The following is a 17,500-nucleotide window of genomic DNA, read 5'->3' as shown; positions in this document are numbered from 1 at the left end:
GAAATCGAGGTCTTTAAAATTTCAGAGCGTGTATGGCTGCATGATGTGAGACAAGCATCTCCTTTTTTTTTCTTTCTTTTTGCTGCCCCATCAATTGCACCGTTTTCAGTGGCTTTGCTCCCACACCGGTCATTTTGAGTCCCCCATACACAGCCACATCCGGGCTCCTCTGCCACAGTTCCAATGCTGGCAGTCCATGATTTTAAGATGGTAGGTGGCGACGAATATGTTTAGAACCTGGCTACGAAAGTTTATTAGGGAATCAGTGAACTGGTCCCTGGAGATACAGACATGTGCAAGGTTGTTCAGGCATTTTAAGTAAGCAACACTCTGAAAGACGTCCATTACAGTGGCCTGATATCGATTCTCAAAATTCAGTCCACATCATACTCGGGCCATCAAAACCCAAAATGATGTGCCCCAGAAGCTGCTGGTGTTTTCAAATGTTCAATTGAAAATATGAAACTGGCTGAAACGACTCTACTTACCCCGTTCGACCTTAGGGAGTTTACGTCTTATGGATGCAGAAAAACGCTTAAAATATGACGTTCTGAAATCGACGGTTTTTCCTCCACACTGACACGTGTGGACACAGCTGGAAATACTGTAACAGTTAGTTCCCTTTGCTTGCGTTTCATACATCTGTATGAACGTGGAAACCGTTTTAATAGACACATTTTCGAACCCCATGCGGTGTTCGGGCGCAGGGTTCAGAGAGTATAGTAATCACAGAGTTTTGAATTTGCTCTTGATATCTATTCAGCAGTAAAGGTAGAAACAGAAAAGAGAAGATAAAAAGAGAAGGAGAAAGACTCAGATATAGTAAAAGTAGTTGCAGTTGTAGCAACAGCATTAGTAATTCGATATCAATCAATTTTGATATGAGACACCAAGTAGCAGTTTTTCTTAAGATGTGCATAGCTAGCTAGCTAGATAGATAGATAGATAGATAGACAGATCTAGACAGATTGATAGTGATTTGAGCTTAAAACTTGTAATTTTGCTTCTCGACGTAAATGGCAGTACAAAAAGAATAAAACTTATTATTCGTCTTTCAAGTTTCCATGTTTTCCGCTAACCCACGAAAGACACAACAACAACAAAAATACCAACCAACCAACAAACAAACAAAAATAAAACAACAACAAAAAAGTAATTTCTTCAATAACGTGAATACCTTCCCATATGGTGACATCATTGTTTTCTTCTTCTTCTTCTTCTTCTTCTTCTTCTTCTTCTTCTTCTTCTTTTTCTGCGTTCGTGGGCTGCAACTCCCACGTTCACTCGTATGTACACGAGTGGGCTTTTACGTGTATGACCGTTTTTACCCAGCCATATAGGCAGCCATATTCCGTTTTTTGGGGGGTATACAGTTGCTTTCATTTTCACAGTATTGACTTTTCACATAAGAAGACGCAGAACAAGAATAACAAGAAAAATGACGAAAGCAACAACAACGACACAAACAAACAACAAAATCGTTAGCAGCTGGAACAACGCCACCATTGTCACCATCATCATGATCATCAACAACAACAGATGTTGAAAAACGAAGATATGACGATGATGATGACGTCTTTGATGTCGGTGATGAAAATGGTGACGATGACCGTGATGACACTCAGAAAGTCCTGACACCCCATATCCACTGTACCACGAGAGATGTCGAACTGTGACACACACTGTATGTGACACAATATGTATGTGACAAAATCTGCATGTGACACAATCTGTATGTCCACTATCCCACCATGGGGCGTCATACTATGACACAATCTGTATGTCCACTATCCCACCATGGGGTGTCATACTATGATACAATCTGTATGTCCACTATCCCACCATGGGGTGTCATACTATGACACAATCTGTATGACTACTATCCCACCATGTGGTGTCGTACTATGATACAATCTGTATGTCCACTATCCCACCATGGAGTGTCATACTATGACACAATCTGTATGTCCACTATCCCACCATGGGGTGTCATACTATGATACAATCTGTATGTCCACTATCCCACCATGGAGTGTCATACTATGACACAATCTGTATGACTACTATCCCACCATGTGGTGTCGTACTATGATACAATCTGTATGTCCACTATCCCACCATGTGGTGTCATACTATGACACAATCTGTATATCCGCTATTCCATCATGGGGCGTCATACTATGACACAATCTGTATGTCCACTATCCCACCATGGAGTGTCGTACTATGATACAATCTGTATGTCCACTATCCCACCATGGAGTGTCATACTATGACACAATCTGTATGTCTACTATCCCACCATGTGGTGTCATACTATGACACAATCTGTATGTCCACTACCCCACCATGGAGTGTCATACTATGACACAATCTGTATGTCCACTATCCCACCATGGAGTGTCATACTATGACACAATCTGTATGTCCACTATCCCACCATGGAGTGTCATACTATGACACAATCTGTATGTCCACTATCCAACCATGTGGTGTCATACTATGACACAATCTGTATGTCCACTATCCCACCATGTGGTGTCATATTATGACACAATCTGTATGTCTACTATCCCACCATGTGGTGTCATACTATGACACAATCTGTATGTCCACTATCCCACCATGTGGTGTCATACTATGATACAATATGTATGTCCACTATCCCACCATGGGGCGTCATACTATGACACAATCTGTATGTCCACTATCCAACCATGTGGTGTCATACTATGACACAATCTGTATGTCCACTATCCCACCATGTGGTGTCATACTATGATACAATATGTATGTCCACTATCCTACCATGTGGTGTCATACTATGACACAATCTGTAAGTGACACAATCTGTATGTCCACTATCCCACCAGTAGTGTCAGACAGTGACACAATCTGTTTGTGACACAATTTGTATGTGACACAATCTGTATGTCCACTGCCCCACCAGAGATGTCGGACAGTGACACAATTTGTATGTGACACAATCTGTATGTCCACTATCCCACCAGGGGAATCAGACTGTGAAACAATCTACCACGGGGAGTGCCACATCATCCAGACCGGATGTCCCTCAAGGTTCAGCCACTACACTTTAAACGCCTGCGGGTTCCTGACTCAGTGCTGCTACAACTCCCTCACTTCCCCTTCCGGTCACGTGACCTCAGGAACGGGAACCACCAGCTCGCCTTCTTCTGGTCAAGGTTCATCCATCGGGATTTGACATTTTGACAGAGTTGCTTACGATCCAGGCGACTGCACAGCGATATATCAGCACTGCCCAACCAAATAAAACAAAATGAGATGTGTTGAGCACAAAAATCTTTAACATCTGAAAAAATAATAATAAAACAGCAACCAACAACACAGTTCATAACATATTATTTTAATCATTAACTCCTCAAGATTCAGTTTCAGTTTCAAGGAGGAGTCAAAGTGTGCAGACTGATCCATAAATGCTGCAGCACATCTGCTATGTTTTTAAGGCAGCAGATTCCTGACCTTTTTCATAAACCCGACGTGCTGATCAGGCTTTGAGAGAGCACCTTAAGTTTGTGAAAATACATACATAAAATGAAATAAAATACAACAAAATGAATGACTAATTGAATACTATAAAATATAATAAGTGCCTGGGCAAAACAAGACAAGGCTGTGCTGACGGCGTCAGCACTTTCGCTCATCATTCAAAGATTTTAACAAAATCTCTGTATATAATCTATGCATGTATATAATAATTTTAAAGATAAATCTACCTATATTGGATTAAACAAGATTTTATTCAAGAAAAGAATGCAAATGCAATACAGTATGTATTTGAGCAAAATCGTGCATAGTTGTGTGACATGCTTAAAGTATGCGAATTAGGCAAAGCGTTGTCATAAAAAAAAAAAATAAACAGAATTATAATGATTGTTATGAAATCAGCCTATAAAATGCTGCAAGCAAAGCGCATCAGACTTTTTTACAAGAGGGAGAGAGAGAGAGAGAGATGGCTTAAAAAGAGAGAATTTAGACATTTCCTTTAATCAAGGACGAATTAGTTCGACAATGCAATCGGTATATCTTTATTCTTTTTGTTGATTGTGATCTGCAGTGTTTGGTGTTTTTGGCCTTCATGCCTGAAGACTATTTTAAGTTGTTTATTTCTTTGTTTGTTTGATCATGCGGTTTGTTTGTGTGTGTTGTTTATGTCGTCAAATAAAAGACAACCTACAGTGTCTTAGCCTCTCCACATACCTTCAGAAAATCGAGCTGAAGATCAGTGGACTAGCACTGCAAGAAGACGCCTCGCAAACTTACGTGGACGTCACGATAACTACCTATAAGACCCCAATCCAATTAAGACTCTGCGAAACTCCTGCTAGCTCAGATTTTTTTTTTAATAAAAAAAAACCCGTATAGTATGCAGTGAGGCGCTGTCCAGAGCGTACTCATGAAGCAATAAAATACGTGGAGAGTCCTCTACAGCTGCACAGTTTCAGTTTCGATTTCAAGAAGACGTCAAAGTGTGTGCATCGATCCATATACGCTACACCACATATGCTTTTAAAATATGGGACCAGATGCCTGACCTACACATAACTCAAGCTCGCTAGAGTGTAGATAGAAAGCGAGAGGGTGATAACGGGGCCATGAGAAGCAAACCAATCTTTCATGGACACTGTTGCTGCCCTCTGGTCTCTGGCGGACAGAAGAGATGTCAAGGTGCTGACACCAGCTGCAGACTTCTTGAGGCCCCGGGACCATCCCATGTGCCCAAACATATATCAGCGGATATAACGCAGGCTCATGCACCACAGCAGGACGCTGGCACCTGAGCTGCTGGACAACAAACCCAGTCATACGTCATTCCACCATTCCTGTACACTTCGTTCTTCATGTCCTTAAAGGAAAACAAAACGCTGCCAAATCATCGGACAGAAGTTCCGTTGTAAAGAGCAACATCTCCCATTCGGATCCAAAGAGGAAGTCACTGACCATCACTTCCATCAGTTTAGATGACAACTGGATCCCTTCCTAGACAGACAGGTCTGCCGCAGGAGTTACCAGAAGTAGGGAAGGTGAATAGGGCGTCAGATACAAGAACGGAAAAGAACACATCACTCGTGCAACTGGCAAGTGCTCCGCGGACTTTAAAGCGGAAATTGAAGCTCTCAAAACAGCAGCAATGTAGACCGCAGCCGACTTTCCTAAAACAGGACAATGAGTGATATTCTTCACAGATGCTTTCTTTGTCAGCAATACACACAAAACCCTCAGCCAGAAGGAAGTAGATCAGTTAGCCTCTTCACTGGAGCACGCTTGTATCCCATACAACCTTGTCATTGTGGTGGATCCCTGCCTAAGTCTGTGGAAACGAAACAGCTGACGGCTTGGTAAAAACGTGAAGACACTGCAACAGCAAGTCTCTTACCCAGGGTAGAAAACAATCATCAAAGCCCTGTTCAGGTGGCTGTAAGCTCTCCCAGCAACAACCTGACTGAACAGCTACCACCATCTGAGAAGAGCTGAACAATTCATTCTGTTCTCGCTCAGAACACTGCACTTGCACAGAAATGAAGAACGGACTGTTAGAGAGGCGGGCTCTTGTGACACACCAACAATGACAACAGAACACCCACAGTACTGTCCATTTTACAACAGTCCACTACAGGTGGCCACACCCTTTTCCGCTGAGACACAAGCTCTCCGAAGATCTGAAGGTCTTTTGGGGGACTGTTGGATCTGTGTGTGCGACCAGTTCATCTGTATAGTGATAAAAAAAAAGAGCACGTTGACAATGTAACGAGCAGATGAAATACGTGCTTGTGGGTCTCGAGAGTCACAGCTGTTAGCTGCACAAACTGCATTCAAGATACATTTTCGCTTCGAACTTCATTCATTCACAGCATCTTTCACATGTATGTACGTGTTACTTTACACTGATTTTCTAAATTCCAAAACAAAATTCAGACTGAGTATTGAACCCGTTGAACGCACGTCACATTATCCACCACCTGCCGGTAAACATGAAGGACGTTTGTCACGTGCTGTGCAGGGACATGCGGGACACGTGACTACACAGACAATCACCGGATCGTGGGGGGCACGCGGGCTGACCCCAGAGAGTACCCCTGGCAGGTGGGTAGGTGTATTGTCTGTGAGGTTACAGTCAGTCCGCAGGTCGTCTTGTAAGTAGTGATCGTAACAGACAACCTAATCTCTTGTAAAGACGGGATTCTTGTTGCTCTCCCCTTTCCGTTGTGTGTGTGTGTGTGTGTGTGTGTGTGTGTGTGTGTGTGTGTGTGTGTCTGTGTGTGTGTTTGTGTCTGTGTGTCTGTGTGTGTCTGTCTGTCTGTCTCTGTGTGTCTGTGTGAGCATGCGTGCGTGTGTATGTGTGCTCAGTGTATTCAAAAGCCAACTTACGTCTTTGACATATGTGTGCAGGTGTCTCTTCTGACTGACAGCCAGCATATTGTCACTGTGTGCAGGTGTCTTCTGATCTGACAACCAGCATATTGTCACTGTGTGCAGGTGTCTTCTGATCTGAGAACCAGCATATTGTCACTGTGTGCAGGTGTCTTCTGATCTGAGAACCAGCATATTGTCACTGTGTGCAGGTGTCTTCTGATCTGAGAACCAGCATATTGTCACTGTGTGCAGGTGTCTTCTGATCTGAGAACCAGCATATTGTCACTGTGTTCAGGTGTCTTCTGATCTGAGAACCAGCATATTGTCACTGTGTGCAGGTGTCTCTTCGCTACCTGAGTTACCACCTGTGCGGAGGCACCCTGATTGACAACCAGCATATTCTCACCGCAGCCCACTGCTTCAAATAGTACGTCATGGTGCATCATCCGGTGTGGACTCTTGTTACTATAGCGGTTGTCTTTTGAAACGCTGTTCTTTTATGATTCCTTTAAATTAACAAAATAAACAAGATAAAGCAAAAACGGTAAAAAGGGTTAACGATTTTGAAATATAAAAAAAAGAAGAAAGAAAAGAAAAGAACAATTTATTCAGTGCATGCATGGCGGGAAAAACTCAGCCTAATCTGTTCAGGTTTGATTTTACTAAACTTGGCTTGGCTTGACTTGACTTAGCTTGACTTGACTTGACTTGACCTGACTTGGCTTGGCGATTTGACTTGAATTGGCTTGGCACGGCTTTGTTTGACTTAGCTTGACTTGGCTTGTATTGGCTCGACTTGATTTTACATGACTTAGCTTGACTTGACGTGACTTGGTTTGACTTGACTTGAATTAGCTTGACTTGACTTGACTAGACTTGGCTCGGCTCAACTCGACTCGACATGACTTGACTTGACTCAACTTAGCTTGGCTTGATTTGACTTGGTTCGGCATCGTTTGAATTGACTCAGTTTGACTTGACTTGACGTGGCTCGGCATGACTTGGCTTGGTTTGGTTTGACTTTGCCTGGCTTGACTTTTCTTGACTGTGGCATGGCTTTGTTTGGCTTTGCTGGGCTTGAATTGGTTTGACTCGACGAAGCTTGACTTGACTTGAATTGACTTGAATCGGCTCGGCACGGCTTTGTTGGGCGTGACTTTACTTGGACTGACTTTGCTTGACTTGGCTTGACTTGAAGTGGCTTTACTTGACTTGCCATGATTTGACCTGGCTGTTCTCTCCGAACAGTGACGAAGGCCCAGACTATTGGTCCGTGGGGGTCGGCACCAACTACATCGGGGAACTGGCCACCGCCAACGTGCGCGTGGTGTCCAAGATCGTCCGCCACGAGCACTACGACAACATCACCAAGGCCAACGACATCGCCATCGTCAAGCTGTACACCCCGATCCATCTGGACGGGCCGGATGTGCGGGCGGCCTGCCTGCCCACCGCCGGCCTGAACCTGACAGGCCGGATCTGTACCGTCACAGGCTGGGGTCACACGAGGGCTGGTCAGTGTTGGCTGGGGTCATTGGTTTGGGGGTGGGGTTGGTGGTGATGCTGGTGGTGTATCACTGGCTGGGGTCATAGGTTTGTGGGTGGGGTTGAGGGTGGTGGTGGTGATGGTGTGTCACTGGCTGGGATCATAGGTTTGGGGGTGGGGTTGGGGGTGGGGGTGGTGGTGGTGTGTCACTGGCTGGGGTCATAGGTTTGGGGGTGGGGTTGGTGGTGGTGGTGGTGGTGTGTCACTGGCTGGGGTCATAGGTTTGGGGGTGGGGTTGGGGGTGGTGGTGGTGGTGGTGTGTCACTGGCTGGGACCATAGGTTTGGGGGTGGGGGTGGGGGTGGTGATGGTGTGTCACTGGCTGGGATCATAGGTTTGGGGGTAGGGGTGGGGGTGGGGGTGGTGATGGTGTGTCACTGGCTGGGATCATAGGTTTTGTTGTTGTAGGTTTGTCTTTCTTGCTTTTTTTTTTTCGGGGGGGGGGGGGGGTGGTCGTGGTGATGTGTCACTTGCTGGGGTCATAGGTTTGTTTATTTGTTTGTTGTTGTTGTTCTTGTTCTTTGGTGGGGAGGGGGGGGATGTGGTGGTGGTGGTGTGTCACGGTTTGGGGTCATACTAGGGCTGGTCAGTTGTTGGTGGGGTGGGAGTGGTGGTGGTGGTGGTGGTGTGTCACTGGCTGGGGTCATAGGTTTGGGGGTGGGATTTTTGTGGTGGTGGTGGTGGTGGTGTGTCACTGGCTGGGGTCATAGGTTTGTGGGTGGGGTTGGGGGTGGTGGTGGTGATGGTGTGTCACTGGCTGGGATCATAGGTTTGGGGGTGGGGTTGGGGGTGGTGGTGGTGATGGTGTGTCACTGGCTGGAGTCATAGGTTTGGGGGTGGGGTTGGGGGTGTTGGTGGTGATGGTGTGTCACTGGCTGGGATCATAGGTTTTGTTGTTGTAGGTTTGTCTTTCTTGCTTTTTTTTTGGGGGGGGGGGGGGGGCGTGGTGATGTGTCACTTGCTGGGGTCATAGGTTTGTTTATTTTTTGTTGTTGTTGTTCTTGTTCTTTGGCGGGGAGGGGGGGGGATGTGGTGGTGGTGGTGTGTCACGGTTTGGGGTCATACTAGGGCTGGTCAGTTGTTGGTGGGGTGGGAGTGGTGGTGGTGGTGGTGGTGTGTCACTGGCTGGGGTCATAGGTTTGGGGGTGGGATTTTTGTGGTGGTGGTGGTGGTGGTAGTGGTGGTGATAATCGTGGTGTGTTACTGGCTGGGGTTATAGGTGTTTGGGGTGGGATTTCTGTGGTGGTGGTAGTGGTGGTGGTGGTGGTGGTGATGGTGGTGGTGGTGGTGTGTCACTCGTTGGGGTCGTTGGTTTTGGAGGTGGGGGTTTTGTGGTGGTGGTAGTGATGCACACACACACACACACACACACACACACACACACACACACACACACACACACACACACACACAGAGAGAGAGGGAGAGAGAGATGTATACATACAAATAGATAGATAGACATGTATGTATGGTCTTTGGCTTGACTCTAGAATTAACAGGACTGTTGTGGGGTGTGTGGCTGGGGTACAGGTGGAAATGCCCAGGAGTACCTGCGGGAGGTAGACGTGCCGATCATCCCCGTGGAGACATGTCAGTTCTACCTGAACTCCATCGGCCACGGCAAGATCACCCACAAACACATCTGTGCCGGTCTGCCTGAGGAGGGAGGCAAGGACGCGTGTCAGGTAAAAACACGTTGGACGGTGTGTGGGTGTTTGGTGGGGGGGGGGGGGGGGGGGTGGCGGGGCGGGAGGGGATGTGTGTGTTTGTCCTATCATATCCTGTGATATCCTGACTTGTCTTGTCATATCCTATCCTGTCCTGTCTTGTCTTTTCTTGTATTGTCCTGTTTTTATCATAATTATATCATGTCCTGTCCTTCATGCCCTGTCCTGTCTTATCCTATCCTATACTACCCTGTCCTGTCATGTCCTGTGATGTCCCGACTTATCTTGTCATATCTTGTCACATCCTATGCTGTCCTGTCCTGTCTTGTCCTGTCTTATCCTGTGCTATCCTGTTCTATCATGTCCTGCTTGTTCTGTCTTATCATATCCTGTCCTGTCTGTCCTGTCTTGTCCTGTCTTGTCTTGTCTTATCCTATCCTATCCTATCCTGTGATGTCCTGACTTGCCTTGTCATATCTTGTCATATCCTACCCTGTCCTGTCCTGTCTTGTCTTTTTTTGTCTTGTCCTGTTTCATCATATTGTATTCTGTTCTGTCGTGTCTTGTCTTGTCCTGTATGTCTTATCTTACAAGTCCCAAATCTCGTCTTATACTGTCCTACTCCATCCAATTGTATCCTGTCCTGTTCTGTCCTATCCTGTCCTGTCCTGTCCTCTCCCGTCTTCCTCTCTTTTCTTGTCTTATTTTGTCTTATATCACGTCTCACCTCTGGTTCCCCCACCCCTCCCCACCCCCACCCCCACAGGGAGACAGCGGGGGCCCCATGGTGTGTCAGGACGAGGTGACCAAGCAGTGGAACCTGGTGGGCGTGGTGTCATGGGGTTACGGCTGTGGCTGGAAGTACATGCCCGGGGTCTACACCCGTGTGTCGGAGTACCTCGACTGGATCAACCAGCACATCACTGCATAGCGTGTTTCATTGGGGGAAAATAAGATATCTGTAGACAGTATGCTGAAGAAATATCCGTTGACAGTATAGTAATGGAAAAAAAAAAAAAAAAAAAAATATATATATATATATATATATATCATATCTGTTGACAGCAGTTTAGCAAAATATCCGTTGACAGTATGCTGAGAAATAGTATCCGTTGACAGTATAGTAATAATATATATATATATATATATATATATATATATATATATCATTGACAGTAATCTAGCAAAATGTCCGTTGACAGCATGCTAAAACATACATTATTTGTGAGGCATGCTGCAAATGTTAATTGGTAAGTTTGTTGAAGAAATATCCGTTGATAGTACTGTAATATACTATCTTATATCGCACGCACGCGCACACACACACACACACACACACACACACACGCGCGCGCGCGTATATATATATATATATATATATATATATATATATATATATATATATATATATATATATATAATAGAATAGAATATGTCTTTATTACCAAGTGTAACGGGGTCGCAAGGAGTATTGGGGGGATAGTATATAACAAGGTACGAACATAAATCGAAAATCATACACACAGATACAGTAGAAATCAAGATACATACAAGTGCATATCAAGAAGAAAAAAACCTTGTGCACACTCACACATGCACGCACTGTACACACACACACACACACACACACACACACACACACACACACACACACACACACACACATACACATATATATATATATATATATATATATATATATCTGTTGACAGTTTGCTAGCAAAATATCCGTACACTACTGTATGCGCAGAAAATATTTATCAGGCATGCTAAAAAAAAGATATTATTTGTCAAACATGATGAAATATCTCCATTGGCAAATATGCTAAAGATGTTATTCATTAGCGTGCTAAAATGGTACACTCATAATATAAAGAAAGCATTGATTGTCAGGCATGCCAAAAAATATCCACTGACAATAAATTATGCTGGAAATGTTATTTGTAAGACATGCTGAAAAATATCCACTGACATTATAGGGTGAAAATATTATTTGTCAAAAATGCTAAATATGTCAACTGATCAGCTGATAAGCAAATGACAATATTTGACAATATTCTAATGCGAAATGATAAAGAAATTTATATTCAAAAAATTTGATGCCCGAAACGTTTAGTGTTGTTTGATCTTTAAACCCGACCTTCACCCAATTATCGCTAAGTTACAGTCTGAAAAAATCATTAAAATTCACATCTGAAAACTGTCTTCTTGTGTGCATGTATGTCTGAGTGCAGTGTACAGCATTCTCGTCTTTCAACTCAGCTTATTTCTCTTCAGTGCGAACGACAAAAGGGGCGACGATGACAGTGTTCCACCGCTACTGACATCGTGTTCTCACATTAAAGAGGAGGATGAAGACGTAGGGCATTTTTACCGACAAGTGCTTTTGGCACGCAGAAGATCAAATACGCATGTTGAACGGTGTATGGCTGCCTACAGGGCGGGGTAAATAAAGAAACAAAACATGTCATGCACGTAAAAATGTTACATATCTGTGTGTGTGTGTGTGTGTGTGTGTGTGTGTGTGTGTGTGTGTGTGTGTGTGTGTGTGTGTGTGTGTGTGTGTGTGTGTGTGTCTGTCTGTCTGTCTGTCTGTCTGTCTGTCTGTGCCTGTGTGTGTGCGTGCATGCGCGCGCGCGTACGTGACTGAAACCTGGTTGAATGACATCGACACTGGAAACAAATGATGAGCGCCCAGTGGCAGCTGTCACTCGCCTCTGACCAGGCAGGCAGCTTGTCTTGCAAAGGACTCCGTGTTTGTAAAGTGCTCAGTTTGGTCTCTGACCGAAGACAGGCACTATATAATCCATATCATCATCATTCAGACACCCAGTGGACATCAGATGTCTGTGGTGAACAGAAGAGAAGAAGGCTGGCCGTCCAGAGTGAGTTACGATCAGTTCCTCTTGGGAATCGATCATCGTGTTGCAGCTTCGTACCATCCTCAAACAACTGGTCAGGTGGAACGAGACAACAGGACATTCAGCCACATATTATCACGATTGCTGCATGAAAAAAAACCAAGAGAGGCAAGGCCTTCAAGACTCACTTGTGATAAATTAAGTCCCCTAGCATTAATTACAGAGTAATTTCCCTTTTTTACTATCTGCACCAAAACGTTTGCAAAATAAATAAAAATTCCATGCTTAGCAAAAGAAGTTCCTGTTTGAACAAAAAATGATAATAATGACTCCTCTTGTTGTTGTGTCAGAAAAAGAGGTCAAAGTGCTAAGTTTAGAGAATACAAAAAATATAAATATAACAGTAAATGCAGTTTGCATATAATTAGGCTTCTTTTATTTTGTGCCCATCCCAGAGGTGCAAAATTGTTTTAAACAAGATGACTGGAAAGAACTGAATTTTTCCTATTTTTATGCCAGAGTTGGTGTCAACTGACAAAGTATTTGCAGAGAAAATGTCAATGTTAAAGTTTACCACGGACACACAGACACACGGACACACACACACACACACACACACACACACACACACACACACACACACACACACACACACACACACACACACACACACACACACACACGCACAGACAACCGAACACCGGGTTAAAACATAGACTCACTTTGTTTACACAAGTGAGTCAAAAAGCAATGATCTCGATGATTAACTCCCATACCCTCTCTTTTCACTTCGAACATCAGAGCGTGAAGTGACACAAAAGGACCCAGTTTGTCTGACATATGAAGGAAACGCAAGACTGCCGAAATAATTCAGACTGTGAGCTGCTGAAGAAACAGAAATCTGGCCTGTGACTGCAGTCTTTTGAAACTTGTCAGATGGTGGAAAAGTGCTCTTGACAGTATTCAATGATCTCAAAAGAGATCAAAGAAAATGTACCATTCTAAACTTCCAGAGTAACACTTCCAAGGAGATGACGCACTACCATATCACACAAGAAAACCAGGAAGATAGGGAGGAAAGCTGTTAGACGGAATGGGTGAGACCCTGTGCGGGTGATTCAGTATTAACAAAACGTACATTCAAACTCAAAAGTTATACAAATGTTTTCAGTGGTATAAGGATCAAATGATTATGTGACCAGTTCAAACGAAGAACCATCAGATGGTTTCAATCAAGAAGAAAGGGACGAGGTTTTCACTCAAGAAGTACACCTAAAAACGGAATAATCCTCCCTCCCTCCTTTCCCAAAAGAAAAGTAATACATTAAAAGACGCAGTTCTGGGGATGGGGAAGACAAAGAGAGTGTTGCAGTCACAATGGATAACGGTTAGTATTTTCAACGTGCAGACAATAACTGGCAGAAAACAAAATCCAGTCTGTTTCATTTGAATGTCAATATTTCTTTCCCAAAATGTCACCAGGGCGAAAACGATTACAAATAGTTCCAAACCAACAAATACAGCGTCGCTGACAGGGATTGTAAAGGTTTGTTCAAAACTTCCAGTTGCCTTGTTTGGTGTCCGGACGTTTCACACCATGTTCAGAGATAAATTAATGGAAACATTTGCTGTCAGAAGTTAGAAGGATATCATTGACAAACAGATCCCTACATAAAAATAAAAAATCCAGCATGTCACATTGTGTCCACGAGAGGGTTCACTACTGGTCAGTATGGCACGACAAATAAGCTATTAAAGCATAGTGGGGATTTTTTTTTCCGCCTTTTGCAATACATGTTTCAATGACATTTTCGCCCCGTTTAGGTTAACATTCCCTTGCACCTGTTGGGTGTCGGCAGGTTGTGGTTTTCCCGTAATGTCGGTATCTGTGTGTGTGTGTGTGGGGGGGGGGGGGGGGTAGCTGTGTGGGGGGGGGGGGGGGGGGGGGGGCATGTGGGGGGGGTGCAATTATGCGAGGGCGTGAGGCCCAGGGAGTGCTTACGCGCTTATGTACGTTATTGTGTGTTTGTATGTTTTGATGAGGTTTTGGTGTTTGTCTGTCTGTCAGTTCTTTTGTTATTATGTTTATTTGTGTTGGATCCTGCGTGCCTGTGTGCGCACTGGAGAAAAACGTTGGTCACAGAACATTAAACAACAAGGGGCAGATACACAGAGTGAAAAAGAGACAGACAATTAGTCAGACAAACAGGCAAACAGGCAGAAATACAAGCGGATAAAAGACAGAGCTAGACAAGCAGAAAGGGACAGACAGGCAGGCAAAGACAGAAAGAGTCGCAGGCAAGCAAACAGTTCGTCCGACAAACAGACAAACAAACAGACTAAACAATAATCAGACAGACACAGACACAGAGAGAATCCTGTTAACAGTGTACATGCAACGTTCCGACGAAAATTCGAGCAATGGTCCAGTAGCCTACATTTCTCTGCAGTGGGAGCCTTCAGCTGTTTGTACCTACAAACACACATACAATAAAAATAAAGAACTTGTGTGCATACAAACACGCTTTGCCCACTCCTGACATGGGATCCGAGGGCGAAGATGATACGAAAGATTTGTTGGCGGTTGGAGTAGGTCTGCATAGTCTTATCAGTCAAATTTAAAATAAAAATTAAAAAAAAACACATGAGATAGAGAGAGAGAGGGGTTATGATGACTCCGTCAAACGTTAGTTTCTTTGCCTATACCTTTCTTCTCCTTTTGTCTTTAAAGAAATTCTAATCATGATTATGGTGTAAAACATTAAATGGACGTGAAAAAAACATGCACACACCTATTCTTTTTTTCTTTTCTTTTCTTTAATTTCCCCACTTTTCCAAACGTGGTATGGTCGCATCTCGCGTACGTCAGGAATGGCCAAGACTTTTCTGCAGGGAGCAAGAAAAGGAAAGCAGAAGAAAAGATGGGAGGACAGGTCTGACCCTGAGTGAGACAGTCAGAACGACAGACTCCCGCGAGGGATGAAGGAAGCTGGTTGCCAAATGTGTGGTGCCCCCGCGTGTCTACGAGACCACATGATGGATATGACCTTTCCAAGCAAATTAATGTTCCAGTATTTTACGAAATTTCCATCAGACTGGCCAGCACATCATGTTTAGTATTTAGCATCAAAACTCTTCAGAGTAAAATACGTAATAACGAATGAATGGCTGTACTCCCACACACAAAAGCATGGACCAAATGAATAATTATGTGAACAAAAAGATAACATACATTTATATTTGTTAAACTGGTCTAGTGGCCAGTGCCCGTGCCTTCAAATCCCTTATATGGACCGGGAAGTTTAAACCCCCCAACGCCCACCCCGCACCCCTCGTCCACTACACCTTGAGTGATGGTCTGGGTATTAGTACCGCTGTCCCTGGCAAAGTTTTTGCAGAAATTCTACTTTGATAGTAAACCCATACCCTTGCAGACAGAAAAAAGCCTATGGGTGGCGCTGCACTGTTGACGCGTTTTCCCCGGGGAGAGCAACCCTGATTTCTCACAGAGAAAGCTTGACTTAAAGATTAATACAATACATTACCGTGAAATGCAATACAATACAATACAGTGAAATACAGTACGAGACAAATGTAAAACAGGCAATACTTTATCAGCACACTTTTCATGCTTGACGTCTCCTCCCCACACCCCCATCGTCTCGCCACCGCCTTCATCACTACCATCATCAGCACCGCTGTCCTTCCCCTGTCCATTATACAACCAACATCAATTTGCTAGTTATTTAGATATGTCGTAGTTTATGCATGCTGGGTATTTTCGTGTTTCTATAATCCACCGAATGCCGACATGGATTACAGGATCTTAAAAGTGCGTGTTTGATCATCTGCGTGCGTATAATAATAATAATAATAATAATAATGGTACTTATATAGCGCTGAATCTTGTGTATAGACAAATCTAAGCGCTTTCGCACCAGTCATTCTCACGCACGCATAACTCTAAAACTGGAGAAACTAAAGACAAGGAAGAGGCAGGGAAGGGAGGCTATTTTGGGAAGAGGTGGGTTTTAAGGCCAGACTTGGACGCCAAGTGTGAGGGTTCAGGGACTCGTATGTTTGTGCATATTCTGATCTGGGAGACAGGGGACAGAAATCTCTGCACTTCACCCAACAGATGATCGGAATCCGGGGATCGAACTCTGAACATGTAGGCGAGAATCCCAGGAACCATTTGGCCAACACACCCAGCAATTCGCCTACGGCTGTCGATTTTTCGTTGTTGTTGTTGTTGTTGTTGTTGTTGTTGACTTAGTTGACAACCTTTCTTTTTTGTGACGTTGCCAGGAGAAAGGCAGGCCGACCCATTGTCTGACGACACTGAAAAACATCTGTTACGTCTCGTTAGTTTTCTCACGAAGCTTCGTTGATCTTCTTTCCTCCTTATCTGCCTTTTGTGTTTTTCGGTGATTTCATTTTGTTTTATTTTCTTCGCTTTGTTTTTGTTTTTGTTTTATTTTGTTTCTTTCTTTTCTTTTCTTTTTGATTAAATTCAATGCCATTCCTTTTTTCGAGATATGAATACCAGCCTTTCGTTATCTCTGTCACTCGTTTTTCGTTTGAAAACCAAATTTTAAGCGATATGTCGTTTTTATCTCTGTCTGCCTGGCTTGCCTTTGTCTCTGACTGTTTATCTGTCTGTCTGCCTCTGTCTCCGTCTCTTTCTCTGTCTCCGTCTCTCTCTCTCTCTCTCTCTCTCTCTCTCTCTCTCTCTCTCTCCAGATTGATTGATTTCGTTTTGGCTTTGGTTTTCATCAATATTATTACTATTGATGCATGTTGTTATTTGTATTATGAACCCCCATGTCATTAGGGCTGTAAAGCTATTGATATTAAAGTGTTCAGTGTTCTCTCTCTCTCTCTCTCTCTCTCTCTCTCTCTCTCTCTCTCTGTTTTGGTCTTAATACCAACATTTATTTGTTAACAGTCGGAAAGAAGTAGACGTGGGTCTTAGAATTGTATTATCAAAACAACTGAATAAAACAACAACGACAACAACAAAACTCGCATAGC

The 17,500-nt window shown here is 43.8% G+C and overlaps 1 protein-coding gene across 1 annotated transcript in view; it reads left to right on the top strand.

Annotated features, from left to right (window-relative positions):
* The window catches only part of LOC143282125 (anionic trypsin-2-like), an 11,371-nt gene extending 767 nt beyond the window's left edge, over nt 1–10,604 (top strand). The window contains exons 2-7 of the mRNA XM_076587642.1: nt 3,012–3,203; nt 6,041–6,123; nt 6,732–6,820; nt 7,642–7,907; nt 9,469–9,623; nt 10,372–10,604. Coding sequence (XP_076443757.1) covers nt 3,012–3,203; nt 6,041–6,123; nt 6,732–6,820; nt 7,642–7,907; nt 9,469–9,623; nt 10,372–10,536 — 950 coding nt within the window. The 3' untranslated portion in view covers nt 10,537–10,604. The remainder of the gene's footprint in view (nt 1–3,011; nt 3,204–6,040; nt 6,124–6,731; nt 6,821–7,641; nt 7,908–9,468; nt 9,624–10,371) is intronic.
* The last annotated feature ends 6,896 nt before the right edge of the window (nt 10,605–17,500 follow it).

The sequence above is a fragment of the Babylonia areolata genome, chromosome 5, assembly GCF_041734735.1.
Source record: "Babylonia areolata isolate BAREFJ2019XMU chromosome 5, ASM4173473v1, whole genome shotgun sequence".
NCBI classification, from domain to species: Eukaryota; Metazoa; Mollusca; class Gastropoda; order Neogastropoda; family Buccinidae; genus Babylonia; species Babylonia areolata.
Note: the sequence above shows the minus strand (reverse complement) of the source record. Positions and strands in the feature narration are given on the sequence as shown.